The sequence below is a fragment of the Salmo salar genome, chromosome ssa11 (assembly GCF_905237065.1).
Source record: "Salmo salar chromosome ssa11, Ssal_v3.1, whole genome shotgun sequence".
NCBI classification, from domain to species: Eukaryota; Metazoa; Chordata; class Actinopteri; order Salmoniformes; family Salmonidae; genus Salmo; species Salmo salar.
The window spans coordinates 66,130,439-66,143,269 of record NC_059452.1 but is presented as its reverse complement, the minus strand read 5'-3'; the positions used below and the strand labels follow the sequence as shown (position 1 = coordinate 66,143,269).

Below are 12,831 nucleotides of genomic sequence, written 5' to 3'. Positions count from 1 at the left end.
GATAATTTAACTTGTTAGGACAGATCATTTCTCCAAATATCATCTCAAGATACACCACATGGCCAAAAGTATGTGGACACTTGCTCAGAAAACATCTAATTCCAAAATCATCTGCATTAATATGGAGTTGGTCCCCCCTTTGTTGCTATAACAGCCTGCACTCTTCTGGGAAGGCTTTCCTCTAGATGTTGGAACATTGCTGCGGGGACATGCTTCCATTCAGCCAAAAGAGCATTAGCAAGGTCGGGCACTGATGTTAGGCGATTAGGCCTGGCTCGCAGTCGGCGTTCCAATTCATCCCAAAGGAGTTCAGTGGGGTTGAGGTCAAGGCTCTGTGCCGGCCAGTCAAGTTCTTCCACACCGATCTCAACAAACCATTTCTGTATGGACCTCGCTTTGTGCACGGGGGGATTTTCATGCTGAAACAGGAAAGGGCCTTCCCCAAACTGTTACCACAAAGTTGGAAGCACAGAATAGTCTAGAATGTTATTGTATGCTGTAGAGTTAAGATTTCCCTTCACTGGAACCAAGAGGCCTAGCCCGAACCATGAAAAACAGCCCCAGAAAATGATTCCTCCTCCACCAAACTTTACAGTTGCCACTATGTATTGGGGCAGGTAGTGTTCTCTTGGCATCCGCCAAACTCAGATTTGTCCGTCGGACTGTCAGATGGTGAAGTGTGATTCATCACTCCAGAGAATGTGTTTCCACTGCTTGAGTCCTATGGCGGCGAGCTTTGCACCACTCCAGCCAACACTTTGCGATCTTAGGCTGCTAGGCCATGGAAACCCATTTCATGAAGCTCTCGACAAACAGTTCTTGTGTTGACGTTGCTTACAGAGGCAGTTTGGAACTCGGTAGTGAGTGTTACATCCGACGACAGACGATTTTTACGTGCTATGCGCTTCAGCACTCGCCAGTCCCGTTCTGTGAGCTTGTGTGGCCTACCACTTCATGGCTGAGCCGTTGTTGCTCCTACACGTTTCCTCTTCACAATAACAGCACTTACAGTTGACCGGGGAAGCTTTAGCAGGGGAGAAATATGACGAACTGACTTGTTGGAAAGGTGGCATCCTATGACGGTGCCACGTTGAAAGTCACCTAGCTCTTCAGTACGGGCCATTCTAAAGTCAATGTTTGTCTATGGAGATTGCATGGCTGCGTGCTCAATTGTATACACTTGTCAGCAATGGTGTGACTGAAATAGCCGAATCCAGTCATTTGAAGGCGTGTCCACATACTTTTGGCCATGTAGTGTAACTCTTGAGGCTGATAGAGTTGTCATAAACAGACAAGCCCGTACCTTGATGAAGGTCTGAAATCGTTTGTTGTGTTGCTGTAGCTCTTTGAAGAAGGTGACTGCCTCAGTGTGATGGCTGCAAAAGTCTCCATACACCTGTTTCATCCTCTCTGCGTTCTCTTCAGAAAACTGCACCAGAAATTAGAAATTACACAGGCACTCATATTGAGCCAACGTACTGAAATCAGTCACAGAACATTAATACCACAGTCATGTCTATTGAGGTTGAATTACAGGAGAGAGTGAGTGGATGTTGGCAATGTTTCAGACACACACAAAAAAACATATGTGTTTATCCATGTTTTGTGGGAGAATCAGCACTTCCATGTAATTTTAGGGGTTGTAAGTTAATTCTGTCTCCACAGATTCCTGACCGTATGACAGAAAGTACAATACTGTTCCGTCCCGACCCCACTCCAGAAAAGTTAAGTTTTTGTCTCCTTGTTGTTACAAGCACTTCATTTTAACAGTGCACCTGTTGCAGCAGAACGTCGCCGATGCGTTCTATGACGTAGTTCCTGTTCCCGTATGGCTGGGCGGAGCTGTGGCGGCGTTCCCTCATGGAGTTGAAGAGGTCGTGGTGGAGGAGGAGGAGTTCGTCCAAACAGGGGAAGACACGCCCCACGGCGCCGGCGTCCAGCTGGACCTCCTCCCTCATCCCTCGCCGGAAGACCTCAGCCATGATGCACAGAGTTTGGAGGTGGTGCATCTCTGTCTGCATCAACTCTAAGAGGACGGACACACACAAAAACAGTGCGTGTTTGAGATCTACTACATTGCAGTCAGACTGCGCAGATCTACAAATCATCTTGCATCCCAAACAACCACGCATTACGTGTACATTTTTGCGATTCCGCGTCTCGTCTTGCTCAAACTGATCCCCTCCAAGTCCAATTACCCACATTTCAAAGATGACAAAGGTCCCTGTAGACAAATATACCCCTTGGACATGCCATAATAACAAACCGTAAACATTCCTGTGCTATGGCCCATAACATTTCATAAGTCATAACTCATTCATAACTCAAAACTGTACTACAAAACAGCAGGGTTAGGTTACATATGGTGGTTCAACTGTTCTGAGTACATTGTTAGCTCACCATAGATGACGTCCTGTCTCTTGACCACCCGTTTGTCCTGCTTCTTACAAAACTTGTGTTCCACCGTCAGACTCCAAGACTCAGCCTCGTAGTCCAGAGCATCAGCAGCCAGGTCGCTGTGGAGACCGGTGTCCACACATTCTACAGGACGAGAGGGGGGACAAAAAGAACATGATGGTGACTTTTCCCTTTTAACCGTTATGATCACTTTTCCAAGTGTCCCTTCTGGGTTCCCGTCCCTGCAGTACCTTCTCCGAGGGAGGAGTCAGTGGAGGACGATGACTCCGTGGTCTGTAGGAGCTCCTCTGATCGGCCAGGACCCCATCTCCTGTCAGACTCCACTTCCGGACTCTCGCTAAGCCTGCTGGGAGAGTGACAATATGTCAATGACATAAGCATTATTGCAAAAAATCTTCATCACAAGCTTACCGTAATATACTGAGAGTGAGTGACTGTGTGAGGGAGCGGATGCTTAGCTGACCTGTCAGTGGCAGAGGGGACGCTCCTGGAGAGGGGGTTGGGGAGGGAGGCTGTTTCCCTCCTGTCCCTCTGGCTCATCATAGGTAGAGAGGCTGAGGTGGCTATCAGACATGAAGAGGGACTGTCTCGCACTGTGAAGTATGAAGGAGGGAAGGGAGGGGAGGAATGTTATTGTTTCAGCATTCCTTCCTGTGTGCTTCACATGATGACAACAAAGAGCTGTGACATTTAATGAAATGTTTTATTTAACCTTTATTTTATCAGGGAGTCATACTGAGACCAAGGTCTCTTTAAGAGATGAGCCCTGAATTACAGAAAATACACACATCAAATATAAATACAAAATGCAGGCAGAAAGAAAGAAAAACAGTCATAAAAAACAAACACATTCATCAGTCATAAGGTCCTTAGTCAGTGACCCTTGAACTCTACAATGTAACACTCACTCTGCGGGAGGGATGCCGTTCGGTTCTTCACAAGTTTCTATAGTTTTAAAACAAAGATTAACAAAAGGAAGGATAGTAGAATACCAGACAACCAAACATTACAACTAGATCACATTGTTCAACAGTGAGAGATGAGTAGTAGATGTGTCACTGGACTAGTTTAGCCATGTCTATGTTTATGTGTTTGATTGTGGGTTGAGGCAGAAGTATCCAGGCTGAAACTCACCTTTAGACAAGTGGGAGCAAAGTCATTACAACCCTTATGGACCATGAGTGTACAACCTTAGGGAGAGAGGGATAGGTTCATAAAGAGAAGAAATGAAAGACTGGAAATAGAATAGGATCGTATATTAATTAAGTTCTACAATTGTCCAGCAAAATTTTTGCGAATTAAAGATATTTATTTTTAATTTTATGTACAAATTCTTACATTTTAAATTTTATAAGAACAAATTCTTATTTTTAACGACGGCCTAGGAACCGTGGGTTAACTGCCTTGTTCAGGGGCAGAACGACAGATTTTTACCTTGTCAGCTCGGGGATTCAATCCAGCAACCTTTCGGTTACTGGCCCAACGCTCTAACCCCTGGGCTACCTGCCGCCCCATCATTGTCAATTATATGATCATTGTCGAATTCAAAAAAAAGCCTATACAGTATATTTTCCTTGAGTTACAGTATGTATTGATATACTGTATTATCCATAAATGTGATATTTTTCAATTCATTTACATTGTTCAGAGGTGTACAGATCACTGAGATACGCTTGTATGTTTGTAACATTGAGCGACAAATTGTTGTTTATTTAGACTGATCAGTTGACGTACTACTGGTTAATTGTTGATGTAAAAAGGCTGTTATTAATACATTTTGATTGACGGATTGATTGAGTTAACTGTGTTACTTACTGGAGCAGTGCAGAAGTTCCTTGCCAGTAGCAGGTTTGTCACAGACCAGACAGACAGTGGGTCCAGCACAGGACCCCGTGGAGAAGCGATGTACATTCTGCTGCCTGTCCTTGTCTTTCTCCTCCTTCTCCCTTTCCTTCTCCTTCCCCTTGGAAAACCAGGGTAGATTCACAGGGGTGAACATCAGAGGTATGGATAGGCTGGTTATTGCACACCCATATACTGTAACTACATCAAAACCCTTCAGCCACAATCCATCAAAGCATATCATGTAATTGTAACACTGTAACACCATAGGCAAGACTCGACTTAAAGCAATATCAGTCAGGTTACTTGTACTATGAAGTAGCCACAAATAGCCACACATGTGCACTGAATCCAACTGAAGCAGTTTGAGTGAGAAGGATCCCCGCCTTATTTTAGCCCATTTTAAAGTCCACTGTGAAGGAGACGGTGCAGTGCATTAACACATTGGGGGGGGTTGTAAATGCGGATCCACCAACAAAGGGTTTATGATTAAAAGGAAAGAAGCTACACAAGGGTTTGAGTGGTGTTTTGGGTTACAGTTATTTCCCAAAACATTTCCTGCTTCTTGTTATCACGTGAAGCACAGATCCTGATGTGAATGCTATCGTATAAGGAGAAGGGTTGGGATGATGATAATAAATATTATTATCATCATTATTATAATAACACATGGTATTTATATAGTGCTTTTCAACGACCCAAAATCGCTTGATAATAGCCTCTTGTATCCGATAATTAAGTGATAATAGATAGAATATATAATAGCAACTTATTTTTTTGTGATAATAGACAGTCAATTATATTGTTCTTACAGCCCTTTATGGGTATGTCCTGCAGTCCTTATAGCTGTAGATCGTTAGATCGAGACTGAGGTGTAGATTACATGTGAGGCAATCAGTGTTACATTCTGTCTGTGATTATTTAGTCTAGTTGAGTACGTCTCTGAACATGGCATATGCTCTAAACGTAAAGTCTGGCGGCAAGATTAGTGCTGACCTAGTCTCACGATTAGTGTTAAAATAGTGTTTACCTTGTTCTTGTTGCGTGTGCTCGACATCCGGCTCTTGAGGAAGCTGAAGGTACGAATCACTTTGTATTTCTCTGACGCCACCTTGGAAGGGATGTTGTACTTGTCCCACTCCTCTTCTTCAATTCTGTTCAGACGCAACGGGGTCAGCATCATATGTGACTTTCCATATGTTGTTGGTTTTTATAAACGGTATCCATACCAGTCTTATTTGCTGATCTCTCTTTATTTCTGCCTGGTCATCTCAAATTAATTATTACTCAGTCGTTTCTGCGAGTAGTAATTTTCTGACTTAGTATTTCATCTATAACCAGGTTTCCATCCAACCTTTTTACTACAGATGAAATAAGTTATGAACTTCACAGGGTGGTGAAAATGTACGGTAATGAGCTTGATGTTGCTTTCAATAAATATCGAGGGTCTTATTCTGGTGACATGATGATCGATCATTTTCTTCCCTTTGACAATTAAAAAGTATCTCGCTCTTTTGCCTATAACAGGAATCTCTTCATGTATCTGCGAGTTGTTGGCTTGAGCGCACGTGCGAAGACCAGAGTGGGCACATATGCTACATAACTCAACGTGTTTCGTGTCAAAACGTTCAGTAGAGTTGAAATTTAGAACATTCAAATGAAAATCTGCCACCAATTGGATGGAAACCTAGCTAATGAGGCCACGTGGAAACAAAAACGTATAAACTCCGCATACAACTTATGAAAGCACAAGCCTTATAGTAAACATGGTACTTGGTTAGTAGTTCAATCAGCCTGTGACGGTCATACCAGGCTGGATCAAGTGTACAGTTGGAGCACATGCACCACACAAAGCCAACCATAGATGTTTATTACAGAATTAAGACAAACAAAAAGTCTGTTCAAAATTCCATCATTAAGGTGTCGTCTACTTAAAGTTGGTGGCAGCTCATTTGCCACAAGTTTTAGTGTTACAAAGCAATTGATTTTCACCCCGAGTCAGAGGTCAGTGGTAGAGCACTATGGGTTAAGGGTGACACAGTAGTAGTTACAGAAACATGCAGCACACGTATGGTAATCAAACATGGTTCATTCATTGACATCAACAGCATACAAGTGCGATCTCGAAAGGTTATTTTTGATGCCATGCTAGGCAGAGAGCATTGTGGGCACAAACGTAGACGTTAAATGTCACGATGCACACAGGGGAGTTCTAGGGTTAAAATGGTTGGCTTAAAAGGGGTTAGAGGCTGAAGCTAGGGATTAGATGGCTGGCTTCCAGATCAGGGGAGTTACTGTAGGGTTAAAAGCTATGGGCTATCTGCCCAGTGGAGAGAAAGGGCCAGGGCTGTCAGCCCAGAAGGGGGCGATGCCCACATACTCTTTGAGGAACTCTGAGAGGGTGAGGTGTTGGAGGGACTCTGCCAGCTCAACGCTGCCCTCGTCGTCTGCAGACTGGGCACGCTTACGGAACTTTAACTCCCTAGGGGGACACACACACACACACAGCTCTGATACATGAACATGAACACACACACAGCTCTGATACATACAGTACATGAACACACACACACACACACACACACACACACACACAGCTCTGATACATACAGTACATGAACACACACACACACTAACATGCGCACAGGTACAGGAAACATACTCTAGAGGGCGCTATAGTGCTGTGACCGTGTGCGTTCAGGACATTTTAACTCCTGAACGGAGGGAGGACAAAGGCAGTTGGCATGGTTCCCGGCAGCATCTCATCACAATGAAGGACATAGTGAAGCAGGAAACAAAGAGGATACCTTTTCTTTGTCCGTCCCACTTTTGCTGGAGCCATTTACTCAAAGGATACTATACAGTAAATCCTACTACACTCACTGTGTCACAAAGTTACAGTGTATTAGCCTAACTTCATCTGAGCACAGTAATTGTATTTGAAATTTGCATTGGACAACATTTGCATTGCTAAATAAACACTGTCTGAGCACAATGGGCTTGCAGTTCAGTCTACAAAAACAGTTTGGGTACTGATAAAAAAAAGTGTCATATCTGTACGCCACTACCTGTGACACAGGGTTAAAACAGCCCTACAAGCTGTGGCACACTAACAAAGTTATACAATCAAAGCCTGGAGTTAAACAAAGAGCTGTTATTGTGGGGGTTTAAGTGCCTTGCTCAAGGGCACAACGGCATGTAGGATTTGATATCAGCAACCATGCGGTTGCCAGCTCACTTCCCGCCAGACTTTACAAGTCAGACCCGGATTTTGAATTGGCAACCCCTCCGGTTGCTGGCTAGCCTCTCTAAGTGCTAGGCTACCTGCCACCCCTTTTCTTGATATGAAGACAAACAGGAACTCTACGACAGAGAGACAGCCCTCGGTCGCCCAGCAACCAACCAAGTAGTCTTGGTTAAGGCTGGAGAGCCTGGGAATTAGGGGAGAACTGTATGGAACTGTAAAAATGTCAGATTCACTTTAGACAAACACTCTACATCAGTGGATAGATACCTTTTTTCTTGAGGTTGCTTTGATAGGCTGAACTCTCTCCGTTCTGTGGAGGACAAGACAGAACATGAACCCTCTGTGTGAAATGAAACTGCATGAGCAACATTAGGGATGACCCCCCCAACCCCACCCCCCCACCCCCAGCAATGTTGAGCTTACACTGTGATTTGGCAGGATAGCCTAGCCAGCCAATGCACTTACCTATGCCCTCACCCTACATAAACACTGACATACAAGCACACCTACGGTAACAGTCAAAAGTTTGGACACACCTATTCATTCAAGGGTTTTTCTTTATTTTTCCTATATTGGTCAAATAGCCCTTACACAGCCTGGAGGTGTGTTTTGGATTATTGTCCTGTTGAAAAACAAATGATAGTCCCACTAAGCGCAAACCAGATGGGATGGCGTATCGTTGCAGAATGCTAAATAAATCACAGACAAGTGTCACCAGCAAAGCACCCCCACACCATCACACCTCCATGCTTCACGGTGGGAACCACACATGCGGAGATCATCCGTTCACCAACTCTGCGTCTCACAAAGACACGGCGGTTGGAACCAAAAATCTCAAATTTGGACACATCAGACCAAAGACCAGATTTCCACCGGTCTAATTGCTCATGTTTCTTGGCCCAAGCAAGTCTCTTCTTGGTGTCCTTTAGTAGTGGTTTCTTTGCAGAAATTCAATTCAACCGTCTCCTCTGAACAGTTGATGTTGTCTGTTACTTGAACTTGTCTGTTTCTCCTGACCCCTCCTGTCTCAGCCTCCAGTATTTATGCTGCAGTAGTTTATGTGTCGGGGGGCTAGGGTCAGTCTGTTACATCTGGAGTATTTCTCTTGTCTTATCCGGTGTCCTGTGTGAATTTAAATATGCTCTCTCTAATTCTCTCTTTCTCTCTTTCTCTCGGAGGACCTGAGCCCTAGGACCATGCCTCAGGACTACCTGGCATGATGACTTCTTGCTGTCCCCAGTCCACCTGGCCATGCTGCTGCTCCAGTTTCAACTGTTCTGCCTGCGGCTATGGAACCCTGACCTGTTCACCGGACGTGCTTGTTGCACCCTCGACAACTACTATGATTATTATTATTTGACCATGCTGGTCATTTATGAACATTTTAACATCTTGACCATGTTCTGTTATAATATCCACCCAGCACAGCCAGAAGAGGACTGGCCACCCCTCATAGCCTGGTTCCTCTCTAGGTTTCTTCCTAGGTTTTTGGCCTTTCTAGGGAGTTTTTCCTAGGGAGTTTTTCCTAGCCACCGTGCTTCTTTCACATGCATTGCTTGCTGTTTGGGGTTTTAGGCTGGGTTTCTGTACAGCACTTTGAGATATCAGCTGATGTACGAAGGGCTATATAAATACATTTGATTTGATTTTGATTTGAACTTGAACTGTGCGAAGCATGTATTTGGGCAGCAATCTGACATGCAGTTAACTCTAATGAACTTATCCTCTGCAGCAGAGGTAACTCTTGGTCTTCCTTTCCTGGGGCGGTCCTCATGAGAGCCATTCTCACCATAGCGCTTCATGGTTATTGCGATTGCACAGGAAAGGAAAGTTCTGGAAAAAATGGCCAGATTGACTGACCTTCATGTCTTAAAGTAATTATGGACGCCGTTTCTCTTTGCTTATTTGAGCTGTTCTTGTCCTAATATGGACTTGATCTTTTACCAAATAGAGCTATCTTCTGTATACCACCCCTACCTTGTCACAACACAACTGATTGGCTCAAACGCATTAAGAAGGAAATAAATTCCACAAATGAACCTGTTCATTCAAATGCATTCCAGGTGACTACCTCATGAAGTTGGTTGACAGAATTCCAAGAGCGGGCAAAGCTGTCAAGGCAAAGGGTGGCTACTTTGAAGAATCTCAAATATAAAATATATTTTTTATTTGTTTAACACTTTTTTGGGTTACTACATGATTCCATGTGTTATTTTATAGCTTTGATGTCTTCACTATTATTCTACAATGTAGAAAATAGTAAAAATAAAGAAAAACCCTTGAATGAGTAGGTGTGTCCAAATTATTGACTGGTACTGTACATACATATGCACCTGCACGTCGGACGCACACACAGTAGCCACATGTCTGCCATGCCTAGTGTTAGCAAGGAGCGCGTGGTGGAGGATAGAGGATCTAAGGTAAGCTGTACTTACTAGCAGGGTGGAGTAGAGACATAGATTTAGACAGAGAGAGGGCCTGAAGGCGACACCGCCCGTGGCTCACACTGTGGAACACGCCATCTACAGGGTAGAGTGGACATAGCACTCACTAGGCCACTCAAAGGAACAGAGGGAGGCAAAGATGTGACCAGAGCCATGTAGGGGGAGAATCTCAATTACATTTCCTTAATTCCTTGCGACCTCTCTTCTCGCCTCCTTCTCAAAACCCATTGGATGAGAAGGTCAGAGGTCCCTCGTTAGTTACATGTTAGCTATAAACAGTATTGACTATCTACTGAAGTGGCTACAGTTAGTTAGTGACGACACAGGGAGCATGCTAATCCAATAACAGACAGTAGGCCTACTGCTTCCTGTACCAGCCAAACTCCCATGACAAACCAAATAAGTGAAGAGAGAGACTACCTCAGATAAGATCAATCCAGGGCCTGTGTCCAAAAAGCGTAGTAGGAGTGCTGATCTAGGATGATCAGTTTTGCCTTTTAGATCACAATGAATAAGATTATAGGGACAAATCCTAGATCAGCACTCCTACTCTCAGACACTTTGTGGATACGGGCCCTAGTCATATAGTAGCAAGGCTCAAGCCACGCTCACCTGAGAATACAGCTCTGTTCAGCTTTCAATTGGCTGTGTTTGAGAAGTGGATAACCAATTGTCAACGAACTGTCACTTCACAGACTGTTTTCAAAATAGAAACTGACAATATTCATGCAGTTACCTGTGCAAATCCCCTTTTCTCTTGGACTTTCCTAATCGGGGAAAAGTGTGAAACGATGTCTCAAAAGGACAGGAGTATCATCGGGAATCATCGACATTGGACTAAAAGGTTTTGGCCCACGTGTTTATCAAAGTTGATATATCGATGGGGATTAAACGCACTGACACGGCAACTACATGAACAGAGAGAAGAGAAAATGGTCTACTTACAGTAAGTGTTTCCCTTCGTGGGATAGAAAATGTAGATGTTGGATTAGATGATAATGTAAACAAAGTCGCCACTCAGAAAAGAAAGCAGACAGACAAATCCACATATCTAAATCAGGATTGTGTCGAGGCACAGATCTGGGGAAGGGTACCAAAACATTTCTGCAGCTTTGAAGGTCCCCAAGAACACAGTGACCTCCATTATTCTTAAATGTAAGAAGTTTGGAACCACCCAGACTCTTCCTACAGCTACCCGCACGGCCAAACTGAGCAATCAAGGGAGAAGGGCCTTGGTCAGGGAGGTGACCAAGAATCCGAATGTCAGTCTGAAAGAGCTCTAGAGTTCTTCTTTGGAGATGGAAGAATCTTCCAGAAGGACAACCATCTCTGCAGCACTCTACCAATCAGGCCTTTATGTTAAAAAGGCACATGACAACCCGCTTGGAGTTTGCCAAAAGGCACCTAAAGACTCTCAGACCAAGAGAAACAAGATTCTCTGGTCTGATGTAACCAAGATTGAACTCTTTGGCCTGAATGCCAAGCATCACATCTGGAGAAAACCTGGCACAATCCCTACGGTGAAGCATGGTGGTGGAAATATCATGCTGTGGGGATGTTTTTCAGCGGCAGGGACTGGGAGACTAGTCAGGATTGAGGAAAAGATGAACGGAGCAAAGTACAGAGAGATCCTTGACTGGAGCGACGGTTCACCTTCCAACAAGAAAACGACCCTAAAGCACACAGCCAAGACAACGCTAGATTGGCTTCAGGACAAGTCTCTGAATGTCCTTGAGTGGCCCAGCCAGAGACTGGACTTGAACCCGGTCGAACATTTCTGGAGAGACCTGAAAATAGCTGTGCAGCAATGCTCCCCATCCAACCTGACAGAGCTTGAGAGGATCTGCAGAGAAGAATGGGAGAAACTCCCCAAATACAGGTGTGCCAAGCTTGTAGCATCATACCCAAGAAGACTTGATGAGGTAATCAATGCAAAAGGTGCTTCGACAAAGTACTGAGTAAAGGCTCTGAATACTTATGTAAATGTGATACTTCAGTTTTTAAATTTTTATAAATTAGCTATTATTTCTAAACACTGTTTTGCTTTGTCATTATGGGGTATTGTATTTATATTGATGAGGGAAAAAACAATGCAATACATTTTAGAATAAGGCTGTAACGTAACACAATGTGGAAAAAGTCAAGGGGCCTGAATATTTTCCTGAAGGCACTGCATATTTTACATTCAATGGAATACCTGAAGTCACACCAAAATGTCTGGATTCCATAGATTTTGTCTCTCTCATTATACTATTTTTTATGTGCTATAATTCAATCAATATTTTTTATAAAAAAAGAGTTGAGTGTCTTACTCCCTTATGCAGCTGTAACATTTATCAGAACTGTATTTTTGACCTTTTATCCATTTTGAAGACCGTTACTACACATAGAAGGACAGGACCAAACATGCAAAGACGAACAAGGCATTGGAAGTGATGGGACTATCAATATCATCATGTTCTCAAAAAACCCTGTCACCTTTATTCCAATCGAAGTAATACCACTGGGCACAGACGTCAATTCAACATCTATTCCTGGTTGGCTTAATGTATTTTTTTTTAAATGACGTGGAAACAATGTTGATTCAACCATTGTGTGCCTAGTGGGAAAGTTCTCAGGAAGGGTTTCTCAATGGGGGGGTTAATAACTGTAAAAGGTCCCACTGACACTAACCTGGGCTGAGGTCAGATGTCGCAGGCTGGGCTGAGGTGTCATGGGAGAAGCGGGAGGGCAGCAGGCTGATCTTGGGGGAGGAGTAGGAGTAGGAGCGGTGTCTGATCTTCTGGTCGCCCATATCCTGGAAAAATACAACACAACACAAACACTTAGGTCAACACAATGGTGATACATTTTAGATTTATAGTAGGCCCTAATATATTG

General features: G+C 43.8%; 1 protein-coding gene across 6 annotated transcripts in view; it reads right to left on the bottom strand.

The window, feature by feature from the left end:
- arhgef28a (Rho guanine nucleotide exchange factor (GEF) 28a) overlaps positions 1 to 12,831 on the bottom strand; it is a 107,575-nt gene that overhangs the window by 37,008 nt on the left and 57,736 nt on the right. For 2 of the 6 annotated variants that reach the window (XM_014128070.2, XM_045689859.1), the window contains 13 exons: positions 12,625 to 12,748; positions 9,943 to 10,029; positions 7,775 to 7,817; positions 6,641 to 6,742; positions 5,291 to 5,414; positions 4,234 to 4,381; positions 3,553 to 3,608; positions 3,327 to 3,363; positions 2,882 to 3,011; positions 2,649 to 2,764; positions 2,401 to 2,541; positions 1,776 to 2,026; positions 1,304 to 1,429 (listed from right to left, as the gene is read on the bottom strand). In XM_014128070.2, the coding sequence (XP_013983545.2) occupies positions 1,304 to 1,429; positions 1,776 to 2,026; positions 2,401 to 2,541; positions 2,649 to 2,764; positions 2,882 to 3,011; positions 3,327 to 3,363; positions 3,553 to 3,608; positions 4,234 to 4,381; positions 5,291 to 5,414; positions 6,641 to 6,742; positions 7,775 to 7,817; positions 9,943 to 10,029; positions 12,625 to 12,748 (1,485 nt within the window). The remainder of the gene's footprint in view (positions 1 to 1,303; positions 1,430 to 1,775; positions 2,027 to 2,400; positions 2,542 to 2,648; positions 2,765 to 2,881; positions 3,012 to 3,326; positions 3,364 to 3,552; positions 3,609 to 4,233; positions 4,382 to 5,290; positions 5,415 to 6,640; positions 6,743 to 7,774; positions 7,818 to 9,942; positions 10,030 to 12,624; positions 12,749 to 12,831) is intronic. The other 4 variants (XM_014128071.2, XM_045689857.1, XM_014128072.2 and 1 more) reach the window with 4 other exon arrangements.